Source organism: Vicia villosa, unplaced genomic scaffold (assembly GCF_029867415.1).
Source record: "Vicia villosa cultivar HV-30 ecotype Madison, WI unplaced genomic scaffold, Vvil1.0 ctg.000286F_1_1, whole genome shotgun sequence".
Classification (NCBI taxonomy): Eukaryota; Viridiplantae; Streptophyta; class Magnoliopsida; order Fabales; family Fabaceae; genus Vicia; species Vicia villosa.
Window position 1 is genome coordinate 613,469 of NW_026705122.1, and position 16,752 is coordinate 630,220.

At 33.1% G+C, this 16,752-nt stretch overlaps 1 protein-coding gene across 2 annotated transcripts; it reads right to left on the minus strand.

Annotated features, from left to right (window-relative positions):
• Positions 1 to 7,104: 7,104 nt before the first annotated feature.
• Positions 7,105 to 13,281, minus strand: LOC131626397 (homeobox-leucine zipper protein HDG2-like). Of its 2 annotated transcripts, XM_058897211.1 has the most exons (13): positions 13,083 to 13,281; positions 12,761 to 12,971; positions 11,989 to 12,290; positions 11,800 to 11,917; positions 11,527 to 11,715; positions 10,331 to 10,771; positions 10,034 to 10,135; positions 9,723 to 9,923; positions 9,463 to 9,637; positions 9,101 to 9,372; positions 8,925 to 9,020; positions 8,457 to 8,848; positions 7,105 to 7,639 (listed from the first exon to the last, which is right to left on the minus strand). In XM_058897211.1, exons 3-12 carry the CDS (start codon positions 12,219 to 12,221, stop codon positions 8,489 to 8,491), a joined length of 2,187 nt encoding a protein of 728 aa, XP_058753194.1. In that variant the 5' UTR covers positions 12,222 to 12,290; positions 12,761 to 12,971; positions 13,083 to 13,281; the 3' UTR covers positions 7,105 to 7,639; positions 8,457 to 8,488. The 2 variants fall into 2 exon arrangements, with proteins under 2 accessions (XP_058753194.1, XP_058753195.1); XM_058897212.1 differs by lacking the exon at positions 12,761 to 12,971.
• Between the last annotated feature and the right edge of the window lie 3,471 nt (positions 13,282 to 16,752).

Below are 16,752 nucleotides of genomic sequence, written 5' to 3' on the forward strand. Positions count from 1 at the left end.
TGTAAGGATGTCAGTTAAATGGGAGGGAATTCATATTAAGCCATATAGATCATTATACCCTCAAAAGTATATCGCTTACCTCATATCAATCACCCCCTTAGAAGCTTATACCTAAGCATATCATTCATTTACAGAGCCTCTCACCTCATGTGAGCAGGATTCATAAATCCACCGTAAAACACCATCGTATATGGCTTCTTACCACTGCAAGCAAGCCCTAACAACCATACAACGTTATAAACTTACAAAGGCCTCTGAGTCTCCATGCCCTTACAAAGGGAACAAACACACCTATACTTTTTTACCAGTATAGTGATGTCCACAGTTGTCCCTGATAAAACTAATGTGGGCCACACCCTTTATATAATCATACCCAGATGTTGGAGGACGACGCCCACAAAATTAGACAACGCCAATAGGATTCCAATTCCCTGGGGGAGATGGAATTATTGGACTAACAACCATTCTCAGAGGACTTCAAACCTCCATCCTTAGCCAAGTTTGGTGAGTGCAACAATCCCTACGGGCACGTTACCTCCATCAATACAAAGATGGCCGCCCTCATATATCATATGGATTTACTCCGTGATTTCATCAATGTCTACCAGGATTTGGTAAATAAGGTGGTATGTTAGTTTTCCGCCATCCTCCTTAGAAAGATGTGTTTATCGCTTTCTAGACTTTAGCATATTCATGATACTTAGGATTTTTACAACTTCTATGCCATTCATTTTTTCGTATACTTGTTCGTTTGTGAGTCACTTTAGTTCCCACCATTTTATCAAGTATCTTTCCATTGTTCATATATGCTGATGACCACAACTATTATTCTAACTGGATTTTATTATGCTTAATCTTTTGTGAGTTTAAGAGTTTAATAGGGGCAGGGGCATTCAAGTGTCTGATGCATTCCACCATCAAATGAACAACTTCAGCTGTCAAAGAGGTCAAATTTGAAGGTGATTTTAAATGCTCTATGACAACTTGGTAGTTTCCAATTAATTCAACTTTCACTCCAAGCATTGAATAATGCTAACAGAAACAATAGTGGAACATTCCATACACAAACCCTGAAATATTATGAAAATCCACTAGTCAATGTTACATCACGAATTTCTAACCTATTTGAATTGACTTATTCGAACATATCTACTAGCATAAGAAACATATGAGGGCTTATAAAAACAACAGGTGAAAACAACATTAAATTAACTATATGAAAATACTTTGACTTTTTAAAACTAGTTATTGGTGTTTATCCAACACGTACCATGCTACCCAATCCAGATAGAGTTCTTGTCCCAAGCCCTCCGTATTTTTGGCATAATTGTACAAATATGTGTACATAAGAATAGTGGGTTCTGCAACTCTTAAAACTAGCCGAGGTTGTCCACCAAAAATGGTGTGTATAATTCCACAAATTGTTGAAGAAGCCAATGTTTCTACAACACTCAAGCTTCCATCTACATACAAACAAGAAACTAGTCAATCCTATTACATGCGAGAGGAAACTATTCCGAAACTCATACATAAGTGCATTGGCATGTTCACAAATGCATAGTGACCTAACAATAGTTAATATCATAATCAAGCAATCACTCACATGATTAAAGGCACAACTATACATAGATAGATATATTGACAAGCATATCAGAACTACAACATATAATTTTCATACCAAAACTCTATCCAATTTCATAATCATCTTCAAGTTTTTTCACTTTGAAGAAACCTTGAAATTTCACCAAAAACTTCTTAAAGCTTTATACTCCATCACCCTCATCACTTACAAGGATTCAAGCATCAACATCAATACCAATTCAAGTATCAACAACAATCATCGACAACAACAATTCTGCAGCAGAAATCGAACAAAAAAGAGAAAGAATCTAATTCAGGCATTTCATCGAACACTTGGGATGCAAGTTACGAAATGGAAAATACGTTAACAATTCGACAGTGAATCACAAACCAGAAGCGAACAACCATCGCACATCAGCAGTAGAAGAAGAGGGACAAAGAAGATTGAAGCTGAAGTCAAACCGAAGTCTCACCGAAAACTTGAATTTGCGAACGATTTGTTGTTGTTGCGCAAGAGAAGTGAACCAATAAACCATTCCGTTGAGAGAGAATCGCGTTTGCAGAAAAGCGCTTATGAGTCGTCCGATAATCACGTTCACAAAAGTCGTTTCTCCAGTAGTAATTCCATGGTCGATCCCGTTTTCACGTTATAGTCTTGTTTTTTTATGTTTACGTTGTTACTATTGTATGTTTAGGATTAATACACCTAAATAAAATAGATTGGGATGTGTTAATGTATTTAGAATTATATTTTGGTTTAAAAATTTAAATAATTTTTTTGGATCTATCTAAATTTACACCCATTTTTATTTTAATGGAGTAATAGAGATTTAAATATAATAAATTTTTTAATTTACACCCGTTATTGTCACATGATAATATTTAAAATGATATTATATTTACAAAATTTCCACCGTATTTCTTATTTACACTCGTTTTTAGTATTTTGGGTGTAAATTTTAAAATTATATTATTCTTTTTGCACTAGTGTGTATTTAGAATTTGTTTCATGATTATGTTTTTGTCGTAGTTCAGTGGTAAGTATTTACTTTGTGCGTACCGTTTTTTATTTGAACCATACATTTGTTTCTGTTTTTCAAAACTTGGTGTTGCGTAATTGCTTGGATGTCGCTTTTGTTTCTTTGAGTTGATTAATTCTTGTTTAGGGACAAACAAGTTTAAGTTGGAGAAAGTTTGATAAGTGCGTTTTTGTACTTATTTTGGTTTATAGTTTTGATGCATTTATCTACTATTTTCCCTCAACTTGTACGCGTTTTAGTGTATATTACATAAATATGTATACTTTTGTATTTAATCGAGTTTTATTGTATTTGTGCACCGTTTGATAGTTTTATATTCATTTTATAGGTATTGAGGCGTATTTGGATCATGCGCAATAAAATATCGAAGTCACAGCTTCAAACGCGCGATTTTGAGCAACTCATCAACGAATAAGGCTCAAAATCAAAGAAAAATAAATCATCAAGTTATGGTTGAAACATTGCAGAATTTTCTATTGTTGCTACTGATGTAGTTCGCTCGGCGAATCCAGACTCGCCCGGCGAATCTGGCAGGACAAAAACACATTAAAAGGGGTCAAACACATTTTTTAGGTATGTTTTGGGTTTTTTAGATCCCTATCCATCAAACCTTAATTTTTTTTGGGTAGAGAGAGCTTAGAAAACAACTTCAGAGCTTACAATGAAGAATTTTCTATTGTTGCTACTGGTGTAGTTCGCCCGGCGAATCCAGACTCGCCCGACGAATCTGGCAGGACAAAAATACATTAAAAGGGGTCAAACACATTTTTTAGGTATGTTTTGGGTTTTTTAGATCCCTATCCATCAAACCTTAACTTTTTTTGGTAGAGAGAGCTTAGAAAACAACTTCAGAGCTTACATACGGATGATCCGGGATGGATTGATCATCAATCAGCGCTAACAAACCGGGAGATATTTGGCTCATTTCTATTCCTCTTTGTGTATTCTCTCTTAGTTGGGTTTTGTATATGTATTTACTTTGAACTCATGTATATTTGTCTCCTATGGCGTTATATTTAATCTGGTTTACAAATTTGTGTTGATTGTTGTCTTGGATTTTTGCTTTGTGCTATCGTTTTGGGTTGTTATAAACATATACTGCTTGAATCCTTATCTAGGATGATTATCTGTTAGTTTCTGAACTCTAGAGATAGATTTAGAGCTAACAATCTTTATGAGTGTCGAAGCTTAATGCTTTTGTGTTAGTTGTGTCGGTTGAGAGATCCTTGATACAGTTGATATGGATGTCTGCCGTGTTGTCGAGGTTGGCTGAGATATCGTCGCCGAGATGATATAGTAGTTCTCTCTACCTTGGTTTAGAAATGACTTAGGGTGTGAGCAATGCTGGATGACATTGATGATTATTGTAGGATGAGTGTAACTGGTCGATGAGTTTATGTTTGTGAGAAGTAGAATATATGCAGGCTTGTTAAGTATTTTCGTTTCTAAGAATGAATTCGTTTTGTGTTAATATTTACTTGTCCATTTTTATGCTTTAACTATTCAATCCAAACTCATAACTTTAGAAACTGATGAACGACAATTCAATGCATCGATCCCTATGGAGACGATAAATTTCTCGGATAAATATTTCTAAAACTTTTGTTGCTTGCCGCTTTACCGCACCAACAGTCACCAGAGCTGAGTGTTACATAAAGTGCGAGGAAAGAATCGTTGAAAAGAAGGCATGTAACAACAAGGAGTGTGTTTCCAACACCGAGAGCTCACACTTTTAGAGGAAGATCAATTACACCTCGCCCATAAATGACAAGACGATGTTCAAAATGATAGGTAAGGAGACAAAGAACTTCATGACTCTGAACACTCGTCGTGAGCACATATGACGTGAGGTATTCCACCTCTATAACATCCCCAAGTCTCCTGCTCCTTTGGATCTCCATTAATAGGTTTTTAAGTAGATCGTTAGTATCCTGATTTTCTATTGGAAACTTCGATAACTCCATGTTCTTGGGAAGAACCATTGGTTATTAGGGGATAGACCAACATTCTCAAAGACGAAAAAGTCATTTCGTCTTAAGGCTCCAGTGATACCCTCGCGGCGCACTAGCTAGAGCATTGTGGGTCGAAGGTTTTTGGTGGTTACAGTTGTCATTCATTTGTGTCGAGGATTCACCAACATATTTGAGTTAAGTGGAAACATGGAATTAATTCCCACATACAATGTCAAATGATATGGTAATTTATTTTCCTTCATATATTGTTGATTATGATGACAATGGTGATGAACTTCGATACAGTGGGTCGTCGTGTTGATGTTTGGGGGTGTACATGCAAATACTTAGATGATCAAGTCATTGACAATCATAAGTGTGTGTGTGATTTAGTGTTTTAGAATATTGTGCATCTAAGTCTGGACTATTCTCTAGACTATATAGTTGGGTTCTAGGGTTTAGACACCCTAGAATCTTCTTTAGGGACAAGTGTCTCTAGGGATATATATATATATATATATATATATATATATATATATATATATATATATATATATATATATATATATATATATATATATATATATAATAGGATCTCTATATAGTACTCCCTCTGTCCCAAATTATAAGAGAAATTCATTTTTTAGATTCATTGAATAATTAATGTGTCTGGTCTATATATAGACCAGACACATTAATTATTCAATGAATCTAAAAAATGAATTTCTCATATAATTTGGGACAGAGGGAATATGTTGTTAGGGTGTGACCATCATACGATTAAACCCAAAAAACGGTTTTACGCCTTCTTAGGAAATAGTTTCGGTATGGAAAATTTGTTAGAGAATCCAATAGTCTTTATGATTTGACGATCCTGAACAAGTGTACAGATAAGGTGTAACCATCTTGTGATCTTACTTTAGCTGGCTCGATGACTCGAAACAAAGTGGATTGGTCCTTGACTCTGCCAAAACATTAACCACAAAAGGTTCTTTCTATTAAGGATTTTTAACCCCTATTGATAGGGATGTCAATTGCATCTGTTAATGGGGATCCCTGTGGGGAATATCTGTGCGGAGATCCAAAGTTGGGGATTTTTTTCCCCGTGGGGATGGGGATGGAGGGAAAAGTTCCCCCAATAACAGTTTGGGGCGGAGATTGGGAAAGTATCCTCCGTCCCCGTGGATTCCCCGACTCCGAAGATATATGTTAATTTATATATTTTATATATATTATATAATTATATAATTTTACAATGTATTAGAAAATGAAGAGTAATTAGAAGTTAGATTTGTCACACATAATTAACCACTTGCGTTGGACGACATCAGTATTGTGGTAGTAAATTAGTGGAAGCACGGTAGTAAGAAGTTATGTTACTATTTATTTATTTTTACATAAAAAATATTAGCAACATCAAGTTCTTTTGCTTTTTTATTTATTATTGATGCAAGATGAATTTTGATTTTTTTTAGAAAATAAAGATGCAAATATATGCGTTTTAAAAAATACAGAAAAAAAAAACAAAATACTAGTGTCATAGTTTTGATCAAAAAGTGTATAAATTTTCTTAAGATTCGATCTCCGTGGATATCCGTGGGGATCTGTGGGGATGGGGATGGAGGGAAATATTCCTCCGTGGCGGGGATTGGGGATGGGGATGGGGACTAAATTTGGGAGCGGGGCGGGGAGTGGAGAAGAATCCTCCGAACAATATCTGCCCCGTTGACATCCCTACCTATTGATAATATAGTTTTCCAAGATAAGTTTCCTTCGACGAATCTTGAGTTTGAATATTTTTTGAGTTTGAAATCTCAATTATATTCATGACCTTGAGTCAGTCTTCATCGAGAATATTGAATTCCATTAGCATAGCTTGTGTATACTCATCCACATTGAGGTGATTTTGTTTGGAAATTATGAGCAAAGCAACATTAACTTCAAATGCTAGTACTACATCTTGAACATAGGTGAGCCAAAAAGAAATGAAATAAAAATTCTTTTATTATCCTTTGTTCTCTTTATCTTAGCAACTAACTTCACCAATGAACATTGTTCCTTGAACAATTGTGATGGTTTTAAGAAAATGAGACCTTATAGTAAACAAGAGTTAAGTAAAAAGTGAGTAAAATGGGATCAATAATACACAAACAAACTTTGATCAATAATATATAATTCTTCTTTGCTGTTAAACAAAAATAATGAATTTTCTCCTTAAGATAATAAAAGCTAGACTTTGTCATAAGAAATAGCATTCATATATATAATGACTACGACCTAAAAAGCTTGTTAATGACATTCAAAATTTGCTTTGACCAATCTCATAATTAAGGCTTCTAAACTATATACTTATATCCCTTGTTAGCAACCTTTGGCTAAACACATACTAGCATATTAGCATTAAGAGCAAATCATGGTCAAGAAAAGAATACATGTCTTTTTAATGTTGTAATTAATAGCCTGCCCATAATATGATATTAATTAAAAGTACTTCACATTTAATCTCAATTAATTATATAATACACTATCACTAAAGTTAACTCAACCACCTTAATAATTCAATACAAATATTAATTCAAGAGACAAAATATGTCAATTTCACTTAGAGGAATGAAACAAATTCAATTCAAAACCCTAAAAAGGGAAAGAGTTATACTAGTAAGAAATTTAGCAATTGTGTGTCTTAGGTGAAAAACCTCACACAATGATGGTCCTTCTTTATAAAACACACAAATAATAAGAATTAAATTAGGAAATTAAATCAAGAGTTTAGCTCAATACTAAAGCCTAAGTTAAGCAAAAGAGTACTAGTAGCTCTAACTATATATAAATATTTAGTCTAAAAGAAAGGTTGATGAGGTAGTAAGGTGATAGTGTTAGCTCAAAATTTACTATATTTAGGGAAGTCAATTCCCGAACCTCTTAATTAACCCTCATAATTAAGAAAAGGATTTGCAAGGTGCGCTCTTGACTTCTCCCCATTTTTGCAAATTAAGCCTAATTAACTTCCTCACAACCTTCCATTTTTTCTTCTTCAAAGCAATGCATCCCATTAATCCTTGTAAACTGCAACAAAGTTAAAAATAACATTTAAATCGAATAATTGAAGTTGGTATAATGTCAAAATTAACGCTCTTAACTATTTCTAGTACTAGTTTACTATATTGATTTCATAGTTTTAAATTCTATTTGCGGTTGCGGGTGTTGTGATTACGGTGCATATTGTGGCATAGTTTTTTAACGGACAACATTTTAAATACACATTTAAAAATTGTTTAGTATTAAGATTTTACATCACATTAAAATTGAGTTTTGGGTCATGAAATTTTGAGTTTGATGTAAAAACCTAGACAAAATTGTCTGATACACTTCATTGTGTGATTTTGAATCGCACTGCAATTGCAGTTTAATACGGTTGCATGAACTATCGCATCAACAATATTGCAGGCGCATTTGTGGAGTGTGATAGATGGTATAATAGTATTTATTAGTATTATTATTAGTATTATTATTATTGGGCTCTAATAGTATTTGGGTTTTTAGTTTTATTATCCATAGCGTATTCTATGATTTGATGGAACTACTCTTTAAATATCAATGCACTTAAAAAAACACACCATATATCTTATGGATTTAAATTGTGATCCACAATCAGAATTTGGGTCTAATATAAAAAGGTCTCTGCATGTATAGGATTTAGGATTTAAGGTCTCTGCAACGCTATTGTAATCTTAAGTGTGGCTATATACGCCCGCAGTTTGCGGTTTAGAACAATAAAGAAGCTTGCAGCCTATCTGGCTGAGTTTCTAGCATCATAGTAATAATTCAAACAAAAGTAAAGATTTATATTAAGAATGAAAAGATATATAATGAGCTTAATTACCTGAAACCCCCTCCAATAGTCATGAAGCTGAATTAAGCAGCTTCACCGCATAAAGAAGCTTTGATTCTCTCAACAGTACAGGTAATAAGACTATTAACCGTGGCAACAGATCCGAGCGAAAGTTTAGCAGTTGGAACGGAATCAACCAATATTTGAAACGCAACTGTCAAAAGAGATCCACCACCAGCTTGTGCTCCAGATTCATCACTTCCGTTTCCATCAGAAAGTATAGCAAATCCTGATGGAAGAAGTGCGACGTAATCTGGATCTCCTCCGTTTAGAACTACATTCATAGCAACAATGTCTACTGGTGCATAGATAACAAATGAGCCTGTTGAATCTGTTACACTCTCTTGTAATATTAGCATGTTGCTTTGGCTTGAATTCGCACTCTGCGCAAATAAAACCGTTAAAGTTAAACGTCATTTTTCAATTGATTCAACGGTTAAACCATAAATATGAACTTACATTTACTCTTAGTAGGGAGACACAGTTTCCAGTTTCTCTTCCGTTAGCAATGTGTGCCATTTCTTGGACTGCTCCGCCGTTGGAAAGAATGTCCCACTGTTAGAAGCAATAATTGGTCTGTCAAATAATTGGCCTAGTAACAAACAGGTATGCAGCTGGCTTGGCTAAAAATTTACCTCGTTTCTTGAGTTCTCATCGCGAAGGAAATCAAAAACTTGTTTAGGTGGAACTGGAAGCCAGAAAGAAGTAGCAGCACTAAGAACAATACCAGGAGGTCTTCCAGGATCATCGACGCTCTTACGTGTCATCACTCTCACATCATCAGCTCCTGTTCCAGATAGCGTTGTCCATGTGTGTGCTGTTGAAGCACTCACTCCGCCACAGAAACTTATCACCATTCTCTCCGCGAGTTTCAGCATACTCTTTCTCCCTTCTTGGTTTGTTATCACTGATTCATAAATCATTAGTTTCCGATATCAATTGTTTATTCTAATAATGATAACAATAACATAAATGTTGGTTCATGATTCATTTATACCGCCAACATCTACGGTGGGAATGTTGGTTGCCATAGAGCTAGCGAGCCTTTCACATTGTCGATCTAATGTTGCAACCCAACGTTTTGCGCCAAATGCATGTCCAGTGCTAACAAGTTGCTTGTATAGATTATGAACACCTCTGTCATCCACTTCTACATGCTCAACCCATGTCACCTATATATTGCAAGACATTAATGTTCATGTATATTCTACACATACATACTAATAAAATTTGAATGAATAATGGTTGATAAGTAACCTTTGAGTAGCCATTAGGCATTTCCTGAATTAAGCAACCGGAAGGCCTTCTTCTGCATCTGGATGAAGGACTAGGGCGCAGATTATCCAAAGAAACATCCACAACCGCCCATGTCCCGTCCGTATGTTGTTTACAATACCTTACAAAATAACTCTCGCGAGTTGGCACGAGTGGTGAAGGTACTTGAAATTCTGCTGTCATCTGCACAATCAAACGTTACAATCGCATTTGTTCTCATTAATTTTGATTTTGTGATTTCGGAACCAAAATCATGATGTTTTTTATTTTAAAACTAAGTTTTTGTTATGTACCACTTGTAAAGCACCATTGTAGTTTCCTGCCACACCAGTTGACAACACTTCCACAGTCATAGCTCTTGAAACAATACCAGCGAACACCGTCGACCATTGATTCTAAAACATAACAAAAAAAGAACCAGAATTCATATTATAACATTAAAAAGAATACAACAACAATCAAGCCTTATCCCATTAAGTGGGATTGGCTACATGAATCAACTGATCGCTTCGCAACCACAATTTTAAAAGCATGTACTCAAGTTTGGAAGAGGAGGCAAAGTACTAGAGAATATGTAAAGTAATATATACCACATCCATGAGAATCTCAACAAGGTTGACATGATTCATGATAACAACAGATGTTTCTCTAGAGGCTTCACATTTAAATCCATTCGGCTTTGGTCCAATTCCACGAGGAAATGACCTAACATATTCATCTTCATTAAGAACCGTGGCAGCTCCATCAAGTGTAGTACTTAACCAAAGAGGTTCACCCATCTGTGCCATACCAGTGAGTTCTTCCATGGCCGCAACAGCTAATTCTATTATTATTGGTTTGTCTGCTGCAGTCGGTCCACTTAATGTCCTTAGAAGTTCTCCACTACCACCATACACGTCCATGGTACCCATCCCTTGTTGGTTACCAAAACCAATTTCTAATGGACGTGGTGGAAGAGATGGTGAAATGTTTGAATAGTTTACCACCGGCTTTCCTACATATTTCGCTGCAATTGCTGAAATCCTATCAATCTGAAAAATAATTTTAAAAAAGTTATAAAATTATAGTTAATATGTATTACATTGTACAGAAAAGATCCTATCAATCCTATCAATCTGATTAGATTTCACGTGTCGTTCAAAATTATGAACTTAGATCCATCCTTTATTGTTGTTGTATGGTGTTGCTGCAGTCATATGAATTATAAGATTTATAGACCAAAACATTCTCTATAAATATAACAATTCTTCTCGATAAATGCATCACAATGTTGTGTCTTCTAGGTCTAGATGTACTAGTTTTTGATAGGTCTACTAATTGACCAGTTGGTTTTATCGGTTTTTAAGAGGATTGATTTTTCATAAAGAGCTGGCAGCACAGCTTGTTGCCAGTATGCAGTGTAGTTTTTCTAATATGTATTAACAACTACAAATGAATGCATTTTCCTTATGAGGAAGTGACTATATTATAGCTAGTGGAGTATTCTTAAGGTATTATGATGAAGATGGTTGTTATGAAGTGTGAAGACCAAAGCATGATTTTGTTGTGAATAATGAGCCAATCTATTAGAGTGTTTATCTATCTAGACTCTAATCATGACCTTAAGTTTTTGGCTTTTGTTGTGGTAGTATAGTACCATTGATTTAGTTGTTTTTTACACTTTTGTGCTTTTTAGCCTTTGAAGAGTATGTATTGTACTCACGTTTAGCTTTGATGTTCAAAAAGAGAAAAGATAGAGAAAATGGCAAATTATACACATGAAAACAAATTTGCAAAAGTAAAGTACCTCTTCTCGTAGCCTTGCATTTTCAAGCCTCAAATGATGTTCATCAAATGACATTTCACCTATAGCTGTAGGACCACCACAATTAGGGCATGAAGCATTGCTAAGAGCTTCCCTATACCTCATATTATCTGCCCTAAGCTTCTCATTTTCTGCCCTAAGCTGTGAGTTCTCTGAACGTTCATGTTGTGTCTGCAACAAAACACACCACCTAAACTTAACACTAAAAAAACAACAGATAAAATGTTATTTATAGGAAGAAAAATAGAAACTTACCTTCATCTGAGTTCGTTTGTTTTGAAACCAAAACTTAACCTGCAATGGCTCTAACCCTAACTCTCTACTCAGCTCCTTCCTTTGTTTGTCGTCCGGGTGTGGACACTCCTTGAAAAAACTACAACAAAAAAAAACTCAATCAACAACATTTTTTAAACATAAAAGAGATAGTAAAAACTCAATTCTTACGATTCCATTTCTTGGATCTGGTGCTGAGTATGGCGGTGGTAACGTTTTCTTTTGGGACGTGGCTCTTGTTCTTCACCAGAAGCAGCACCACCTTCATGATTCTCACTGTAGGATTTTGTAGCACTTTCGAAGAATTCGTCTTCGCGGATTCGCGGAACATCGCTTTCAGAAGTGTTTTGCATCATCTCTAATGGATGGAACTGACCAGCTTCCAAAAGGTTTGACTGAAACATTGTATTATATGTTTCTACTTATCTTCAGATCTTTAATTTATAGTTCCAAAAGCCTTTTAGTTTTTACACCTAATTAAAAAAATACAAAATTAATATAACTACAATAATTAAAGTATATACTGTAGTATTGTACGGTAAAGAAATAAGACAAAGACATCAACTTTTTTTTCTTTTGTAATTAAAGTATTTATAAATAAGTCTAATATCTTCTGGTGTATAATCAAATAAATTACTCTTTTTCTGAGAAACCATAGTGGAGATGGTGTGAATAACATGGATGTAGAGGATCAAGAAGGATGTTACACCTCATTGGTACTATAATATAAGAGAAAATAATTATAAAAAAATTAAATTAAAAAAAAAGATTTATGCATTAAAATTGGATGAATTGGAAAAATTAAAAAAAAAAATTGTAGCAAATTTTAGTTCAACAAAGGTAAGATGAATTGAGGAGAAGAGAGGGAAGAAAGTGAAGAGATATTTAGAAAGAGACATGAAGAAAATGAGTTGAAAAGTTAATAAAAACACTACCTACCAACCTGTTGTTAAAGAGTGAGAAGAATCAAAGATGATGTTGATCCAAACACACCAAGGTTTCTACTCTCTTCTTATTATACACACCATGATTTTCAAGGGTTTGATTTTCTTCACATCAGAAATTCAGTTTTGACATATTTCATACTGGTGTCTAAGATCTCGGAGTGTGCTTTTTCTTGTAAACCTAACGTTTTCTTACGTATTCAGCTAGCCCTAGATACCAAAAAAAACACAAACACAGCCAAATATTAAAAAAAAAATAAAACGCACACATTTTGCAGAAACGGTTAAGATCTTAAAGAATGTTAGAGAAAATGAGCTTACCAAAGAGTAAGTGTTAGATCTGTAGTGTGAAGTTGTTGAAGAAAGAAGAAGAGATAGGGATGGTGGTTTTGAGAAGGTTAATATGGGGATAAGAAAAGGTTAGAGGAAGAAGAAGAAAGAAACGGTTGTTTTTGAGAGAGAGAGAGAGAGCATTGAAGGAGGATAGAGAGGGAGTGGGGAACAGATAGAGAAAAAAATGGCAGGGAAGAGTAATTGCAGAGCGTATTGAGAGGGTGCAATTGCATTAAATGGAGGTTTAATTGCTTGCTTGCTACTCAGGGGAGAGAGAAAGAGACGCGCCATATTTATTTTTTTATATTAAAAAAAATAAAAATAAAAATAAATTTCTTTGCCGGTGTAATTCTGTAACCAATGACGGCTACCAAACATAATTCTTTCTTGATTTTGAGGTTTTAATTGTGATTTTGCGCGTGGATTTTCGGGTAAATGCAAAGTTATTTCGTTATTAGTAGTAACGTTTTAAGAGTTTTTATGCTTTTTGGTCAAAGTAAATTCTATCTACTTACTTATCTTTTTTCTTGAGTTGAGAGAGAAAACATGCATTCATCTTGTAAAAGAAAATATTTCGGATTCAAAAAATTAGGTTGGTAGAGATTTCATAACTTATTTGATAATTGAAGTGGATATTCTAACGTGGATACTATGTGGCATTAGACTCTCACAAATTTAAATTGTGTTGACATTACCAATATATAGTGTTTTTTTTTTATGTTTTTATTAAGAATAATTTTCTTTTTTTGTTGATGGTGATTTTTTTTATTTAGAAATAATTTTTGTAACTATTTTTAGAACTTTTTTGTTTTTGATTTTTCTCTTTGTTGCTAGGCCACATATCTAGCATCTTTGCCTGATATTTGTTTTTTCATTTTTTATTTTTGTTGTTTATTTTTAGTCTACGGTTTTTAATCACAATGAATTGGTATATCATATGTTTGGGGATGATATAAAATTTGTACTCGTGGGTAGGAGTGTTCGCAATGCGGTTTTTGCGAGTTTGACGTAAAAAGTCATCCGAACAACAAGAGAAAGAGTGTATTTCGGTTTGATTCGGTTGACTTTTAGAAATAAAACTAAACCTAACCAAACCAAACCAAACCAAACCAATGTGATTTGGGTTGGTTCGGTTTTTTACAAAAAAAAAAAAATATTGAGTCATACATACACATATAGATGACAACGTAGTTTTGTATTAGTTATTTATGAGTTATCAAATAACAACAAATGTCATCATATTTAGACAACAATTTTCCATTTAATATACAAAAGTAAGATTAAACAAAAGTGGAATAAAAAACATAAAATACTAGCATAAAACAATATAAAAAACATTATAATGAAATAGAAAAGACGGAGAAAAAATATTAGAGAAGATGCAAAAGAAAGAGCATAAGAGATGAGAGATTAGAGAAGAAGAGATGCATTAAAAACATAATTAGAAGAGAGAAGAGTAAAATAAAATTAATAAGATGAAAAATAAAGAACATAAGAGATGATAGACTATAGAAGAAGATGCGAGGTTTACTTGAAAAAGCAGATGAGAAGAATGTGCGATACAAGGCTTAAACTGAAACCTTAAGCGTGATGAAGAAAAAACCAATCATAATCGTAAGGTTAAGGCATAATAGGTTTGAGTTTGGGTTGGATGTGGATTAAGTGAAGTTTGGGATGTACCATGATGCGGTTTGGTTTCGGTTTGTAAAATACAAACCACAAATCGAACTGAATTGCACGGTTTTGTTAAAACATGACCCAAATACATCAAAACCATATGCAGTTTTGGTTCAGTTTTGCGGGTTTCTATTGGACCGGTTTGATTTTGAACACCCCTATCCACGAATATCCATTGATAAAATCTATCACGGGTACGGAATAGGTAGTTTAATATATATCCACAGATAAAATAAATGGATATTTAAATATACGTTTTTAAATAGATACGAATACAAGTTTGATGATATGTATCCACGAATATTTGTATTCGTTAATAAATTATAAAAAAAATTAAGAGTGAAGATTCATTTTGGTTCCTCACAAAAATTACACAACCCAAATTAGTCCTTCACAGTAAAATGGACTCAATTTAATCCTTATAAAATATAACCAGGCCATATTAGTCCTTTTGTTAAATTTTTTTTCAAACCGATTTTTACCTAGTTTTAAACCGTGATTGGACTGCCACGTTGGATTTTATTTATTTTTCATTTTTTAAATACTAAATTGATTTTTGTTTTTAATTTAATTTTTAAACAATTATGAATTATTATTATAAAAAAGTCAAAATTGTTTCCTATAAGGAGTTGAACTCAATAGAAATTGATTTGTCTACAATAGAAATTTACTACAATAGAAATTGAGAAAATTTGGAGGTGGTCTTTTATTGGGAAAATTACACATTCCAATTATAACTTCTTTGAGTTTAGCAATAACCCATTGTTTTACTTAAGTTAAGTTTCAATAGGTTTGTAATTTTCTTTTTTGGATTGTTGGTGTTGTAGGTGTAACTTTTGGTTCTTTTGGTTTAATATATATTTCTTGATTTCAAAAAAAAAAAAAAAAAAAAGAAATTGATTTGTCTATTTGTAAATGATAGTCACTTTACTGACAATAGAAATTGATTTGTCTAGTTGTTATTGATAGTCACTTTACTAACCATAGAAATTGATTTGTTTAGTTGTAAATGATAATTACTTTATTAACAATAGAAATTGATTTGTCTAATTATAAATAATTGTCACTTTACTAACAATAAAAATTGATTTGTCTAGTTGTAAATGATAATCACTTTACTAACAATAGAAATTGATTTGTCTAGTTGTAAATGATAGTCACTTTACTAACAATAGAAATTGATTTGTCTAGTTGTACATGATAGTCATTTTATTAACAATAAAAAGTGATTTGTCTTGTAAATAATAGTCACTTTACTAACAAAAGAAATTGATTTTTTGAATTGTAAATGATAGTCACTTTATTAATAATAGAAGTTGATATGTCTAATTAAAGTGAATATCATTTAACTTGAAGGGACTTGGGTTTGAGACTCATAAGTAAAAATTTATGTATACAATTTGTTAATATAAATAGAAATCATGAGAATTACTTGTCACGAATGTATATTGGCTTAGTGGTAAAGACATAGAGATGTCTTTTAAAGACCCTATGTTTGATTCCTTATAAGAAACAATTTTGGTTTTTTTGATATTATTAATTCATAATTGTTTAAAAATGAAATTAAAAATAAAATTCAATTTAGTATTTAAAAATGAAATTAAAACCGGTTTGAGAAAAATATTTACAAAAGGACTAATATGATCCGGTTAAATTTTGTAAAGGATTAAGTCGGGTCTAATTTTTTGTGAGAGACTAATTTGACTTGTGTAATACTTGTGAGGGACTTAAATGAGTCATCACTCAAAATTTATTAGTTTAAATCATTTAAAGAAGGAAATTAAACTTGTGATGAAGGAAATTAATGTGACCAGATTTTGTTGTTAAAGTAAGAGCAAATTGTATGAATCTTATAAGATAATAGTTTTTTGAGTCTTTAAAAGAAGTTGAACATTTTTAAAAAAAAATACTATCCATATATCTGTAAATATCCACGGATATCTTAAAACCCGCGAATTATCCGTTTAAAGGATATTTACAT